The sequence below is a fragment of the Zeus faber genome (genome assembly GCF_960531495.2).
Source record: "Zeus faber genome assembly, chromosome: 1".
NCBI classification, from domain to species: domain Eukaryota; kingdom Metazoa; phylum Chordata; class Actinopteri; order Zeiformes; family Zeidae; genus Zeus; species Zeus faber.
Window position 1 is genome coordinate 48135685 of NC_137193.1, and position 17361 is coordinate 48153045.

The 17361-nt window shown below is 41.5% G+C and overlaps 1 protein-coding gene across 3 annotated transcripts in view; it reads left to right on the forward strand.

The window, feature by feature from the left end:
* Positions 1-17361, forward strand: part of ttll7 (tubulin tyrosine ligase-like family, member 7) — a 106445-nt gene that overhangs the window by 448 nt on the left and 88636 nt on the right. For all 3 annotated transcript variants that reach the window (XM_080024360.1, XM_080024361.1, XM_080024362.1), the window contains exons 2-3: positions 11647-11982; positions 12539-12670. In XM_080024360.1, coding sequence (XP_079880486.1) covers positions 11958-11982; positions 12539-12670 — 157 coding nt within the window. In that variant the 5' untranslated portion in view covers positions 11647-11957. The remainder of the gene's footprint in view (positions 1-11646; positions 11983-12538; positions 12671-17361) is intronic.

A 17361-nucleotide genomic window follows, 5' to 3' on the forward strand; every position in this document is an offset into this window, starting at 1 on the left:
TAGAATTAGAACAGAATAAAACAATAACCCCCAAAAAATACAAATAATAATGAGTTGACAATATACACCCCGCCCCCCCCCCCCCACCACCCCCCAAACAATTGATATTCTGTGAAAATAGGAGACACAAAATGGTATTAACAACATAATATATAATACATTGTTGTATAAAACATTGTTTTCCACCCTGGTGCGTCTCGGATAGGACATCCTTTATGACATTAGCATGATCAAAGGCCACATGGTCCATCTGGAGGTGACCACATTAAGCCTGCTCAGATTACAGCATTATCACAACGTAAGGTTTATTGGAGACGACCTTCTTTGTGGACAAATCCAACAGATGAGCCTGTTAAGGCTGATATGATCTGGATAATCTTTTATTTCGTGTGTGCTACTGATTGTGGGGCTGCTAGATTCACGATTCAAGAGATTTATTTGTCACATGCATCATTGTACAAGTACAACAGCAGTGAAATGAAATTGCAATGACTCCTGACAAATGTGCAAATAACAATGTAAAGCTACAGTATATAGCAGCATATCAATTAAAAGAACGTAATGGAATATCAACGTTATAATGACGATGTAAAACTACAGTATATATCGGAAAAAAAACGGAAAAACACAATCTATATGTACACAATAAAAATAAGATAAAAAAAATGGTAGCAACATTTTAAAAAAGCAGAGTGTAGGTCAGTTTTTAAAGCAGTAAAAAAATCAGTCAGTTATTTATTTTTATTTTTTAAAGCAGATTTTAAGTATTTATGGTCCATATGGCCTAGAGGTAAAAGCTCCTCTCAACCTGTCAGTATTGGTCATGATGGAGCTGGTTGTGGGGGGGGGGGCAGATCCTTAGTGGTGTGAAGTGGATCCTCTGCTTTTCCTTCCTGAAGTCTACCACCATCTTCTTGGTCTTGGAGACATTCAGGTCCAACTTGTTGACAGCACCTCCGCCTCATCCAGATAGACTGTCTCATTGTTGATGATCAAGCCTAACACCACTGTGTCATCCGCAAATTAACAATGGTGTTGGAGCTATGTGTGGCTATGCAGTCATAGGTGTAAAGGGAGTAGAGCAGAGTACTCAGGACACAGCCTTGGGGGGCACCAGTGTTGAGGGTTTTGGGTGCTGGAGGTGCAGGTTCCACCTTCACCGCCTGTGGTCTGTCAGTTAGGAAGCTCCAGACCCAGGATCACATTGAGGAGCTCAACCCCAGGTACCTGAGCTTTGTGACCAGTCTGAGGGGAACTACTGTATTAAACGGCAAACTGTAATCATTGAACAGCAGACGCACATGATTCCCCTTACCAATTTCAAGATTGGAGAGGGTGACGTGTAGGGCGTGGGAGATGGTCAGTGCTATAGGGCGTGGCCGTTTAAGCAGGTTGGGTTGGTCTTCTTGGGTACAGGGATAATTGTGGATGTTTGGAAGCATGTAGGGATGACAGAATGGGTCATGGACAGGTTTGAAAATAGAGGTGAACACCGGGGCAGTAATACTGGGCACAGTGGGTAGTATTAACAAAAGCACAAAATAATTCAATTATTTTAGGGCTGACCTCATGGTGATTTCATACAGTATTTATCTATGGGTGTAAGATGTTTCTAGGAAATATTCTGAATATAAGTTTCAATATTATTTGTTAATTAAATAAAGAAAACAGGAACAATCATTAGTATTGTTTATAATATAGACCAATAGAGGTATTTAGCGGTAATCCTGCTTCATTATAACAATGTATTAAGTTGAAACTGTGAATTTGAAAATTTGAATCACTGTAGTCTTTCCCTGTAGTCTGTTTTTCCACGGAAAAGGTCTGCATCAAGCAATAGCAGGACATTGCAAATACCCTCTGCAATATTTAATTTCTTAACACAATATATTGATTATGTTGACATATTCCAGAGTTACTGTTGCAAAAATGCACCAATAATTTCTTAAAATCACTTTATGGAGTTGTTGCTTTTTCCTCACATACGCCTGATCCTAAAGAAAGCATTGCCTAATTACTAACATTCCAGTCCTTTTTAAATATAATGTATGATATATGATCTTGAAGTGATATATTCTTCGGTACTGTTGATTGAAAGGGTATACAGTATGCAACTGTAGATCCATTTTATTGTCTACCTGTTAGATACAATACATCTCAGCTCTTAACTTGGCGATATGGCATATTGGTCAAAGGAAAACAACTGATTTATTTGAGTAATACTGTTTTTTTCCACTCATGCCAGTTTGTTGTGTTCCCAATGCTAGCAGCACATTGTCTTGTTCAGATGATGTCTTTCCTGTTGTAGTTGCATTTGAGGCCTGAACCCTCTCTTTTGCAATGTTTGTGACTTCTGTTCACCAAGTCAGTACAAGCCTTTAAAAACTGCTCCACTGAAGTCCAATCTAGTCTTGCAATCATCACACAGGATTAGATAAGAGCCAAGAGCTAAGTGTTTGATTGGAAGCTTTATTCCATATTCTGTGGCATTTACTGGACAGACTTGTGTACCTGGGACAAACACACACTCCTTTTATGTCAGATAATTTTGCCCCATTTTGTATCACAGGACACAAGGTCATTTGAGAAAGTCACAAATGTATGCCGATTTCAAAAGGCTGCCACTGCATTTTACCTTTGGCCTGTTATAGTCTGTATCGCTGGATTGTCTCGCTTAAATGAATAGATTAGGCATTTAGTTGTATGTTAGTACATGCTGAAAGATCTGTGCCTTTCCGATCTTTGCGAGCAGAGATTGGTGTAATAAATAAATAATAATAATATTTTTATTAATATTATAATATTAATATTGGACAATTTTGTAATTCGTCCTTTTGCCGTTGTTTTTTTATCGTCTCTGTCCATTAACTCTGAATTGCAACCTACGTGGTACCCATCATGCTTTCACTATCTTTCTAAAACCACCATATTGCCTGTGGACACACTCGCTCCTGCTCACATGGAAGCAGCACCAAGCCAGCATGGGGTCAGCAGAGTGGGCTAATTTTAGATTCCCCTTGCAATTCTAAACCCCTCCCGTGTTGTGAGTGTATTCAGCAAACACGAGGACTTTTGCTCCTCAGTGGGGTACTTGGTTCTGCTTACCATATAAAAAAAAAATGTGAAAGACATTACATAAGAGAACCATTGTGTCTCCAGGCTTTGCGCTTTGAAGGAAGTGCCACAGTGACTAAGATAAAATGTGTGCCTTTAAGGGCATGAATAAGCACTGGTACTGTTTAAGTATTTGTGGTGTGGGGGTGATGTGGTTTAAGCAGCCACACCTGTCTAGGTAATTGGGCCCGGGATCAGGGTGGCGCCTGTTGCTCCTCAGAGCAATCAACGAGAATCAGGTAAATCACCCATCCCCACTGTGGCAGTTTCACCTGCAACATGCTATCCAAGTGGCGTTGTCAGGGACCTCCGGCACAGACACACAGACAATGGTGTTTCAGACACACACTTTTATTGTAGAGAGTGGGTTAGGTGGAATCAGCCCAGGAGCAAATGGACACGTCATGACAAGGGCTCCTCTCCTGAGTGTGTGTGGGGATGGGGGTTTTACCTGTTGCTCGTTAGACCAACCAACCAGCAACAGGTGGACAGCCACACTGATCCTGGGCCCAAATTACCTAGACCCATGACAGGTGTGGCTGCTCAAACCACACCGTCCCTACACCACACCCACACACACAGGGGGAGAGTCTCTGTCATGACATGTGTCCATCTGCTCCTTGCTTGTCACATCTAGCCACTCTCTACAATAAACTAGTGTGTGCAACATCTCTGCCTGTGTCTCTGTGTCAAAGGGCCCTGAAAATGCCACTCGGTGGCATGTGACACGGAACTACTACAGTATCAAACGCCGCATATGCATCATTTATTTTCTATTTGTTCATGTTTTGGTATTATTACTTTGGTCATCAAAACACAGACAGATACATATATACACCCACAAATAGCCTGACTTCTGTGGGTGGATTGCAAAGCTTCTCTAGTAATGAGGCACAGCACTGATCCTTTTTGTGATATCTTTTCAACGACACTTTTATATTGTCAAACGAGTGGAGATTCTACTCCTCCTCCTATTCTTTTACAGTCTGTGTATGTCCAAATCTCATCTTCCACTCCTGATGGTGGATTTGGGTTTACTGGTTGAAAGCACATTTCACCTGCTAGAGGGATGTTTCCAAACTCACCCGTGTCTCATCTCTGATTACAATGTTTCAACCACAGTTTTGATTTCAGAGTGGCCCCATTTGGAAAACTCGACACACACATCATCAATGGAGCATAAAGGAACGTGTGCAGCTCACTGGGCAGCTGACAGTGACAATTGCAGTTTTATGCCAATGACACAAGATCCATTTTATTTATATTAATTCTGCCACACTGGACATCCAGACAAAGCATATAGTGCTGGGGTGAATGACGTCAAAACCTCAAATGGCTTTGAGTCGTCTTCATTACATCCAACTATTGAGGGAGGTGTTTTTTTTTTTTTGGGGATTACTCACTCCTGTTACCTGCTTCCTTGGCATCTGACTGATGCATGAAGCATCATTAAGTTTTTAAGGTAGATTTCACCTTAAAAACTGAATGATGCTTCATGCATCTCTATGGCTTTTTATGAATATAGCTGACTTGATATGGGAACTTGCAAGATTTCAAAATGGCTTGTTCCATGTAGATTTTGGGCCCAGATTTAGATAAACTTCACATTAAAAGCGTAAAAGCGTAGTTTCTTGATTTTCCAGGATAGATGGCCATTAAAGAAGAAGTCAAGGACTATTTACTCCTTTAAATAGCTTTTGTTATGTCTGCTTTTTAATTCAGGGTGTGTAATTGAGCACCATGTTTATTGGGTGAACTAGTGTCTTTTCATTTCTTTTAAATGCAAATATGTACCTCAACCCTCCAGAAACATGGTAGATGATACAATCCACTACCAAGAAACCGTTTGCAACTCAAGCCCATTGATCATAACACAAAGCTAAGTGGTGTTTCCAAAGTCCCTTTATTAATGTCACAGATCACATCTGCTTTCCTGATGTTCTTTTATGAAAGGCAGGTAGAGACACATAAAACAGATAGACAGACATAAAACAGGCCCCCGGGGAGGTAGCACCGGGTGTTTTCAGGGACTCCTCTTCCTCTTCTTGTGTAGAAGCCTTGTCACTGCTGTTTCAACATTTCCTTTGTGAAGCTCTTCTTGTTATCTTTGAATATCGTAGAAATTGAACCGTTTTTTTTCATGCTGTTTCTATGTAGTTCAATTGGCGACATGACGAGTGCAGTGTTTTGCTATAGACTAGAAGCTATAGCCATTATTGTTTTATAACATCTTATTTTTTTATTGGTTTATATATTTTATTTTAAATATTTAGCCTACATTTAATGCTAATAGTATTGGAATTTGTCTTACCAACTCCCATTTAAAGCAACACTATGTAACCTTTTTACCTTAATATTAGAGCTTCAGAATCATTTTGATGGTACACTGACTTGTAATATGGAGAATGATACCCCATTCATTCCCACCCACCCCCCTGGACGCCTGTTCTAGCACTACATAACTTCTGTGTTCGGGTACGAAACCATGAAATTGCATTACGCTTCACCGTCCGACTTAATTTTCTTGATGTTTTGCTCCGGTAATTACCGTTTTTTGCCTGGTAAAATGTCTTTTTAAAAAAAGGAAACGATAAGCTATAAACTTGCCAGTCAAAATGTCCGGTAATAATACTCATACAAAATGTAGGCACTCCACCTCCCTGACAGTGCGTACAGGGAGATGGAGACGGGCCAGTGGTGCAACCGCATCCGCACCTCAGGCGGTGCCTGCCAGCCCTCACTTTCATTGTGCCGCAGGGTTTGTTTCACCCTCTGACTCGTGTGTGCCAGCTGAGCACATCTGGTACCTGCACCGGGCACATCTGGTACATTCACCAGTAGCAGGGGGCCTGTCCCGCCCTCTCTCCCCACGGCTTCCCCCAGGCCACCGGGGGATCCTTGAACTCAGTGAAGCGGCCGCTGTAACCTAGGTGTACATTTGCGTTTGTAACATGAACTGTTATTGAAACGTGGCCGATGAGGTTCAAATTTGTCTGGTTAAATAAATAAATTTTCGCACACTGGACCGAGTTTTACGTCAGTGGTGTAAATGTGCAATAGTGCGATACATTATATATGAATACAAAAGGACAATTAATTCAGTAGTTGAAATTATTTGTATTACATTGTTTTTTAGAAGAAGTTGACTTTTGGAAATATGGATATTGATGCTACATTTGACTGATGGAGTGGCGGTTTCTGACAAGCAATATAGACATTTGCCCGAGGTGCCAACTTTCTAGAAATGGCTGAGTGCAACCGGTTTACTATCAATTTGTTTCCTTTTTAATCTCCTCCTGGTTTGCAGTTTGTCCAAAAAAGTATGTTGCTGGGCGACCGCCGCCTGCACCCTGCCGCCTTCCTCCCATCTCTATTCCTCCCACTTTTGCCTTTCGCTGCTAAATTCCCTCAAAAGCACAGTATGAAGGAAACCCAATGCACCCTTGCAAAAAATGGATACTTTACAAGGCACAATACCTTGTGTTATAAAAATTAAACTGAGAGATGTCCAACTACAGTCACTCGGTAATCTAAAATATAAAACATACCTTAACCCCTTAGGGAAATTAGTGTCAACGAGTGTTACTTTCAAAAACAACAAAGGAGTAGAGCAGGCCTGAATGGTAGATTGTAGAGATAATTCTTCACTGTCAAGAAAAGATGAAAGCCAGTACTATCATGTTATCTTATTTTAAGATAAGAAATGTCCTTGCAGCTTGCAGAGCCAAAAAAACCAAAAAGAAGGTACTGTGGTTTGCGGCTAACCAAGCTGAATTTTTGTAATTCCCATAATAACCCATGTCTGTGAAGTGTAAACCACTGAATTACTTTCACAGTTTTAGAAAATCCAGTTAAGCACTTTTCCCTGACAGACAAGGGTGCATCTGTTGCGCAGAGAGAGAGAGATGCAGTGGACGAGGAGCCTCGCCACAATGACTCTTTTCTTTCCTCTTAGACCTGTTTGGATCAACCCATGAGCTCAGTCCAACTCGAACCACGGACTGCCCACTGTCTGTCTCCCTCTCCTGGAGAAATACCAGTATTACACAAGCCAAGTTGGGTCATGTTGCATGCAGTGCTGTTAACACAAATACATGTTTCTACTTCATAGAAGAGTAATTGAATAAGTGGACAAACGTAGCAATTATATCACTATGATAAGCTTGACAGCAAAAATCTATTTTACAATGAATCTTCTCGCGGAACAGACTGTTTAGTTGGGTCCTCACAGAGATTATTTTTTAAAGATTTGATGATCTTTAACATATAATTTGGCATACTTGACCTCCAATAAGATTATTGCATTCAGTTTATATTTATTTAAAGAGGACCTATTATTAACTTGTGTAAAAAGGAGTGTATAGGTTGTTGAGGTCCTCAAAATATGTTTTTGAAGTTTTTTGATGAAAATACCACTCAGATTATGCATTCTAGCCATTCTAACATATACCATCCTGCTCCAAAACGGGCTGTTTTTTGTGGGAGGAGTCACCCTCCCGAGGTCCCGAGTTCTGTGAGCCAATGGGGTTTGAGCACAAGTTCCAGGTTCTGTGAGCCATGGCGTTTAAGCACGGCTTCTGGGTTTTGTTGTATTTACTCCGTAACATTCACGGATTTCATTTCATCAGTCCACCGAAATCTGTTTCTGAACAAATTTTAGGCGAGAAATACATTTAAAAGTTAGTTTTGACTTGGTTGCCGACCATGCTCCAGACTTCTGGGAGACAAGGGCACCGCGACGCACTCGGACTCTCGCACACAGGGATTTTTTGTTTCATGTCAACGTCGGAAAATAAAATAAAATAAATACATATAGAATAAAAACACACTATTTTTATTGTTATGTTTGGAGAAACGCACAGTGGATGGCACGCCACAACCTCCCGCATAAACACATAGCAGAAAAACATTTTAACACTAACATTTCCATTGTCTGCAGTTTCTTCACAGACAGTTGGTATTTATTACTTTTTTAAAAGACTTGTTTGTTGAGTTACACAGATGGGGGCAGGCTATAATTCTACTGTGGGCCCTGTGACGTACGAAGGGCACAAACATCTGAACGGGGTGTTTCCGGACAGGTTTTCTCTCCACAAAAAACTGACTGTCTTATTTCAGAGTTTGTGTGTTAGTAGGCCCATAAGAGACCCAAATGTATGTTCTTAAGCACTGAATAAGTGAGTTTTTCACAATAGGTCCCCTTAAAGAATATTGTATGTAATGTATTGTATTTAAGGTAAATTTATGTCATTACTAACATGGATTGCATGCAAGTTAAATCCACTGTGATTTGTGCATATTACACCCATGCATTTGTTCGTATAATTTATATATAATATATGTTCACATGTGTGTCTAGCTATAGAAACATTTTAATTTATGCAGTTTGTTGCTGTGTAGACTTTGTTACTTGAAGTGATTGGTATGCGAAGGGTGTCAAACTTGAGAGAGCATTGCAGGCTACGTATTTGCGCAGAAAACAGCCGAAAACGTTCTGTTCTGTATGGGTTTTAGAGTTCAAATCATCATTCATAATTTCTATCAACAAACAAACCACAGAGTGCATTTTCTCCAGCCGTTCTGGGAACCTTCAGACAGCGCAACTGACAAAGCATATGGCAAAAATGGACTTAAATTATTGAGAACCCTTGAGGATGAGCAATAGAACACCATCATGTTGTTAACCACGTGTGATTATAAAGATTTATCAGAGAAGAAAAAGGAATTTAAAACTAGGGATGTAAAGAAAGTAAAAGGGAATCCTTTAAATATCCAGTTACAAATGTTCTCTAAAGAAACTATTCTTAAATAAGTGTTATAAATTGTAGTTATTGTGTTTTATTACTACAACCTTTGTAGGTGACATCTGAGTGTTTGTGTTAGCCTTAAATTGGATATCCGTAAGATTATTTTGTAAAAAGTTAATATTTGATACTTTATTTATCTGGTACTTTTTAAGTATCAACCAATCAGTGTTTTTGCTTTATGCATGTGCTCCTCTATATGCTGCTTCCATTGTTGGTGGTGGTGGGGGGGGGGGGGTCACGCCTCTACCAGCAAAAATTAAAAGATCTGGCAGGCTCAAGAAGCTTGAGGCAGCTGTGGAGAATTTGATAAAGCAGCAAAGCTAGTTGTGGTGAGTAAAGTTTCAGTATGGTTGAACACACAACAAACAACAAAAGAAAAAAAAATAGAGAACGAAAGAAAGAAAGAAAGAAAGAAAGAAAGAAAGAAAGAAAGAAAGAAAGAAAGAAAGAAAGAAAGAAAGAAAGAAAGAGGAAAAAATGTCCCCACCGCTTCAAGGGACCAAAAAATACCCCAAATCCATTGATCAAAAGAAAGCAAACTTTCTATTAAATAATGACTGTTAGAACGAAGATGAGAGATTTTTTTTTTCAAATGGAATTCAGGGACTTATGGAGCTTGAGAGATCTTATGGATTTCAACTTTAAAGTTTAAGCATCAAAAGCAATAGAATATTAATTTATTCCCATTGTACAAGTAGGCTGCAATGAAATTTGTCCTCTGCATTTGACCCATCCTATACCGAGGAATAGTGGGCAACCTCAGTGCAGCGTCTGGGTACTAACTCCTGCTCTTTTGCCAATGCATTGGTCATGGGCACCCCCACATCTTTTGATGGTGCGAAGAAACTGGATCACCTGGAGGAAACCCACACAAACACCGGGAGAACATGCAAACTCCACGCAGAAAGGACCTGGGACGGGCAGAATTTGAACCCAGGACGTTCTTTCTGTGTGGCAACAGTGCTAAACACGGAGCCACTGTGCCGCCCAAAACATGAGCCAAATACTCTCCCACATCAATAACTCCTTCCTGTGAGAGGCAAAGTTCCCGGCTGACAGGGAGGGCTGCCTGCCGACTGATCAAGTAATGCACTTGTATTGTTTCCCTAATCCCCAGATATGTTAGGCAGACATTGATCCAATTGATAGGGCGGCTTTTCAAGTGACCGTGTGAGTAACGCTTCCAACTCGAGTGCGCTCAGATTCCAATGGGTTCATGTGGGTTAAAAACGGCACAAAATGTGAATTCCAGTGGTAAGGCTCATGCTCTCACCACTAGAGGCTGCTGTTGCTCTCCTCATGAAAAGCAGTTGAGGCCCCCCAAACTCTCTGAAGCACACTCTGTTCTTTCCCATTTCTGATATAGGATGCATGGTTTTTCCTTTTTTTTCCCACTTTCACTGGAGCATACATTGTAGATCGATATGTACAGAGTACTGCTACAGGGCCTGACGTACTCATCTAATTGGCTAGAAAATTTGCAGAAATAGATTAGGATCTTTTGAGGACAACCAATGGTTCCAAAAGTAGTTGATAAAGTTATAAGCCACAGACTAAACTGGCTTCATTGTAAAAATGCCATGCGTCGGTATGAACTGCGCATAAGCCACAGCAGGGTGTAAAGTTTAAACCGCATGAGCATTTAAAACGTTCCTCAATAGATTACCAACCAGTACAATAGATGCCCAAAAGCATAGAGTTAATACAGTGGCACAGACATTGTTCTGAAGAACAAAGCAGGCTGACACGTGTGAGATTGACTCTTACAGTATGAACTGCGGTGCGTCTCTGTGCTGCTGCTGCCACTGCTTTTCATCAAACGGTGCAGACCAATGTACTAATTGCAATTGCTTTTTTCTAATATATTGCAATTTTCTGTCATCACTTAAGACTTTTCAAAATATCAATCCTATAAACAGTAAGATACAATACAAGATACAATATTGTATTACAATACTAAAACTGTCTTGGGTAATATTATTTAATTAGTTATTGTATATTGTAATTCAACCTGGTCGAATGGGGGCTAAACATGAGCGAACAACAAACAACAGAATTACCTAACCATGTTTAAAGGTACAATATATAACTTTTCCGCATTAAAATATGTTATATATTTTGTTGAGTTGTGTTCTTAGATTATCCCAAATGTTTGGCGTCATATTCCCTTTCCCCCCTCTACTTGCTATAAGTTCCGGGCAACACCGGTTGATACGGTAGAGCATGAGGAGGGGACTTGATGAGGAAGCTAACGTTAGCTAGCCCCTGTATTGTACTATTGTTTGTATTGCTCTATATTACTCTCCTAACTATTGTTTGATGGGGCACGGTTATTTATTGCCGTTTGCTGAGCGTTGTATTGCCCAAGCTGTCCCCTTAAAGCACAAGCGTACTGGTGAAGACAACTCCCATGATCCCACGCTACTTCACAACGTCATCAAACTCTGTCATTTTTTATTGTTTTGATTCAGAGTCCCCTCGTGGCAGAAATGACATATTGTACCTTTAACATCCATCAAGTAAATATGGATTATTTTTTAGAATTTATGCAGTATTGAAAAACAAGAACTACAATCATGAAGTGTATCATTACTTTTTGCAGCTTTATATCTTTACACTAGAATACAAGCTGCGATCAACCTGCGGACCGAGTCGTCCGTACGCCCCCAGCAGCCACTCCTCCTCTTATGCTACTGTAAATAGAATGATCTGATCTTCTTCACAGGCTTCTCCCTCCATGCGTCCATCCATCCGTCCACCCTGAACTCCCTCTTTTTTGGGGAGCAGCAAGTGAGTCCAAGCCTGTGAGGATCCTGGAGAGGCCTCCCCACCCACCCACCCGCCGCTCTGTATGCTGCTGAGAGAAGCAGGGCCAAGAAGCCGATGACCTGGCGGGCCACCAGGGGGAGCTTCAGTCCGGACAGGGGAGACTAACCAGGGAACGAGAGACAGCGACAAAGAGCCCTGAGGCTACTGGCAGGGCTCATCCCAAAAGAGTGGCAGCGAGCTCAGCCTTTAGATCCTCCAGCCCTTGACATGCCCTCCTCCCCAAACGATGGAGGTAGGGAGTCACACCCTCATATATATTTACTTTATTCATACCAATAACAATACTAGCAAGTATTTTTTCAGGCTTTTTCCAAACTCCAAACATGTATACATACATATACAGCTAAATGCAAGGAAATACTTACGCAGCCACATACTGACCACATGCTGATGTATACATTACATCTGCACCACGTACTAATGTCTGAAAATGACCACATGCACATACACGGAAACATACATGCACACAAATACACGAATGTAGCATGCTCATATAAACAAACAAACAAACAAGCAAACAAACAGTCACATAAATACAAATACGCACGGAGGCAGATCTATAAACAAATACGAGCACATGTACTGCCTGTTCATGTATGCACATAAAACATAATACATAAAATGTAGATGTGCAACTATGCACACATACACATACAAAAGCAAATCGAAAGCATGTACGGATCACTGAATCCCACAGTGAAATAAGATAACTGTATGATAGTGTGTTTAACTCGTAGTAGTGTCCATGCGTGATATTCTCCTCTGCTGTCATCCGCTCCGCTCTCCAGAGGGTCACAGAGCGTCTCCCGTGAACAGCCCCTCTGCTGGCCGCTACCAGAGCAGCGGGAAGAGGAAGATTCACAGCAAGAAGAAGAAAGGCGCCATCACTGCCAATGTGGCCGGAACCAAATATGAGATTGGTATGGCGCCATCGTTTTCAATTTAGATAAAAAATAAGCATGTGTTATTTGCATTGTATTGCAGCTCAGAGTAACAAAGTACCTTTCATCATTTGCACACATGTATTGATTCTGTCTAATAAGGTTGAGGTTGTTTCCAGTCACGAGGAAGAAAAAGGCAAACATTATTCAAGGATTGAATGCCTTTCAGTTTCAGAAATATCTAGAATTTGGTTAAGGTGTCAAATGTTGCCGTCAAATCCGTACATTTCAGCCCCGAGAATCATTGTTTTTACTCATAAATATTTATTCTAGTCTCTCAGTGTAATTGAATAATTAAGAATAAAAAAATAAAATGAATCTACAATATTAAAGGAACTGGTGCTCCCCTCCCATTTAACTACTGCTGATACCTACAGAAACCATGTAGTACATAGGTTACTGAGTCGGGGTAGTACATGGTAGTACAGGGTAGTACAGGGTAGTCCTATCATAGAATTTGAACTGTCATCAATATGTGTGTGCGCGTCAAAGCCTCAAATTCCAACAGCATCTATTTTTGTTTTGGTGTCAAAATATCGCAAGATATTTGCGAGAACTTCACAGGAACATACGCTCTCACAAGTGCTGAAGTACCATCAAACTCAGTTTTTAGTCTCAAAGAGACTGCAGAAGAGACTGAAAAGCTGCGAGTTGAAGTTGTTGAATCTGTGCTGCTCAATTTTTTCATTGTCATTCGCGATTGAAAACATCACGTAATGTGGACAAATCTTTTGAAGAGGAGTCAGATTTAACCCCGGAGCTTTATTCTATTTATTATTTATTATTTTTTTATTTAGTTTATTTATTTAGTCTGCAGTGGCGACCCCTAACGGGAGCAGCCGAAAGAAGAAGAAGATTTAGTGCATTGTCCTTGATAATATTAATATATAAATATGAAACAAAAAAAAAAGTATCAATTGAACAGCCTTCAATAGGGCCCAGTAGGTCACTCAAACCACTAGAAATAGAATCGCAATAATGGCCTAACAATGAAATCGGAATTCCCTTGGAGGATTCTTTAAAGGAGATGGTCTTTTTTCATATGATATCTTTTACTAGATATAATAGAGCTGTGGTCCAGGCCAGCTAAACAGTTTGGAATGAGACAGCTCAGCCTTTGTGAAGATAAATATATCTTTATTGAGGGAGAATAATTTGGTGTAGAGGTTTTTTTTTTCTCGGGAAGGTTTCCTCAAGAGCAGAGTAAGCACTCCTTACACCTTCACTATATTTTTTGGCAGCGCTCCTCTCGAGGGTGAGCTGCCGCGAATACAAAAACAGGGAGTCGGCAGCAGCTAAATGGGAGTCTAGCGGTGAGTTGCTTTGTTCGCTGTGAGGGGACGCTGGCGGCGGCCTTTTTGAGGAGACCGCAGGGCGATCGTAGTTTTTTTCAAGTATTGGCTTTTTTTTGTTTCAACTTTTTTTTCCAAGATTTATACGATTGCGCTGAAAGGCTTCACGTCAAGGAATCGGCTGTCAAAGATCATCCTTTCCTCTGTCGTGAAGAAAATGTAAACTTTTGGAAAATTTCCCTTGCATGGCTTAATGGAGAGGTGTACGGGAAAGGAATAGTTGTGGCCTTGAACTCTTAAAGTGTTGGCATAGACCCTGTTGGTAGCCATTGTGCCTCTTGCTGTGTAAACTTCCCGTGTTTAAGTTGGCAAAGCCCTGTTAGTCTTTTCTTACGTCAATAGATGGATGCACTTTCATCGGAGACATCCATTTCCCATTCAAGTTCCATCACACATCATTAAGCTTCACCATCTCCAGGTTTGCAAAGGCTTTCAAGAAATTAATTAATACCTTGTTTCGTTAGGGCATATGAATTTTTCATTAGTCACTGAATAATGAATAGTCATTGGATTAATGTCCAAATGCGCCTGCCACCTATCTTTCATGCTTTGGGTTTCCAGTGGGATTTGAATGCATTACAGGCCATTAATTTATCTTTTTGAAGAAAAGCATTAGGACTGACTTGCTTGGCAGCCATTCCTCTATTAGTAAATATTGTGGGTGAGTTTTTGATCTATATAGTCTGGAATCCATTTCATTCCTAATGCATGCATAAACGGAATTTAAATCAGGCAAAATGTTTAAGCGAAACACTGATATAAGAAGGCGGTGCTGAGGAGAGATAAACAGCTATTTAATTTAGAGGTCAAAGTTGGATCTCTTTAATATGGCCTACTGAAAGCTTCCTTCATATAGACAGAGTGGGCTTTATAATCTTATTTGCCTTTATCTGCTTACTCACTCTTGTTATTCACCCTGATTGATCACACAATTTTCCACTGAAGTCAAACACTATTGGCGGGTTCAGCAACACAGATTAGGGCTAATCTTAACCCCGGGCCACCCCAGAAGTGTTAATGTGCGGTCCGTACATTTTCCCCCTCGGAAAAATTAAAACTCACTTATGTAAATAAAATATCATCAGTCCAACAGGAAAACAAATATCAAGCTCAGGAATAGACTTTAGATTTTACTTCATACTTGGGAAGTGGTTTTATAGACTTTATTGGTCTGGTATAAAGTACCTCTCAGCAATACTGAGGACACTGGAAGCAGGGCAGTCTCCTTGCTGCTTGGAGTCACTACATGTGGGCTGCAGTCAAACTGACTTGTCATGCAATATATTTTTGTAATAGAGAAATCTGTCAATTTATTTACAAGGTATTAAGCTATTAATATACCTTATAAATGTACAATAATATATCCATTGCATGCTTTTCTTCATTTAATAATCGAACCACAAATAGCTGATAACAAAAATAATCAGAAATCACTTTATTACAGAAACAACTGAATAAATACACATATATAAATTGTGGAAATCTCCTGCATCCTCCTTTGGTTAATGGGATGAACACACCGCTGCCGTCTCTGGCTTCTCCCTTGAACCCAGGGAGAAGAACCGACACCACCTTCCTCCTGTTAATAGGCGCAATGTATTTAAAGATTTTTACTCATTCCACTGATAAAATGCGTTGTATAAACAATAAACGCTTAACTCACAAACTAATCTAACTACGTTCATAAACAAAGAGACTCCAAATGCGAATAAAATATGAAGTAAAAGGTTGAAAACAAAAGCCAAGATTCACTTAATTCACCTACCCATTTAAGGTTGAGAAATTTCACAATTTGAAGTTTAAAATCTCGAGAACGCAAGCACGGCCACTTACAATGGCGGTCTTTTATCCGGAAATATGGAAAATTACAAACCGGCGTCGTACAATCTGCGGAGGGCGGTGAAGGATGCTAAACGGATGTATAGGGACAGAGTGGAGCGACAGATGGAGCAAAGGGACACCAGACGCTTGTGGCAGGGGCTGCGGACTATTATGAACTACAAGTGTGGACGCCGCCTCAGCCAATGAACTGAACTCCTTTTTTACGCGGTTTGAGTTTGGCAACAACACCGCTAGCTCGCTGGCTAATTGGAGCTACACTGCTGGGGATGAGCGCGAACTCTGTGTCTGAGTGTGACGTCAGGAGGGCTCTGATGCGTGTGAACACCAGGAAAGCTGCGGGCCCAAGTACTGAAGACTTGTGCTAACCAGCTAGCCCCGGTGATCACTAGGATATTCAACGCCTCCCTGGTCGAGTCGGTGGTCCTGACCTGCTTCAAGAGGTCCACCATCATTCCTGTCCTGAAGATAGCCTCTCCAGCCTGCCTGAACGACTACCGTCCGGTGGCCCTCACCTCGGTGGTCATGAAGCGCTTCGAGAGGCTGATTAAGGATTACTACTGCGCCTCTCTCCCCCGCACCTTGGATCTGCTGCAGTTCGTGTACCAGCCGAACAGATCCACAGAAGATGCGTTTTCCCAGGTACTGCACACCACGCTCACGCTCCGGGAAGGCCTGGAAGGGAGCCTATGTGAGATTGCTGTTCATCGACTATACTTCAGCTTTCCCCACAAGAATGGCTGTCAAGCTGCGGGAGCTAAGACTGAGCACTCCGCTGTGTGCCTGGATCCTGGACTTCTCAGCCCGACCCCAGGTGGTTAGGGTGGGGAGGCACATGTCCAGCTCCCTCACCCTGAACACAGGATCCCCCCATGGCTGCGTCCTCAGCCCCCTACTGTACTCCCTGTACACACATGACTGTGTGGCCAGGTCCAGCTCCAACACCTTCATCAAGTTTGCTAACGACACCGTTGTGGTGGGCCTGATCACCGACGACGATGAAAAGGCCTACTCTGAGGAGGTGGCTGATCTGTCACTCTGGTGCCAGGACAACAGCCTCCACCTGAACGTCAGCAAAACTAAGGAGCTGTTTGTGGACTTTAGGAGGGGATTACAACCGAGGACGCACGCGCCCTTGGTGATTAATGGGACTTCTGTTGACAGGGTGAGCAGCTTCAAGTACCTGGGAGTCCACATCACAGAGGATTTTACGTGGACTACACACGCAGACACTCTGATGAGAAAGGCGAGGCAGCGTCTTTACCACCTCAGGCAGCTGAATAAATTCAGGGCCTCGGTGAGGATCCTCAGTGAGGATCCTCAAGTCCTTTTGCTCTGGAGCGGTGGAGAGCATCCTGACAGGCAAAATCACTGCCTGGTTTGGGAGCTGTACTGCTCAGGACAGGCGGGCCCTGCAGAGGGTGGTGCGTTCAGCCCAACGTACCACTGGAACTACCCTCCCCTCCCTGCAGGACTATA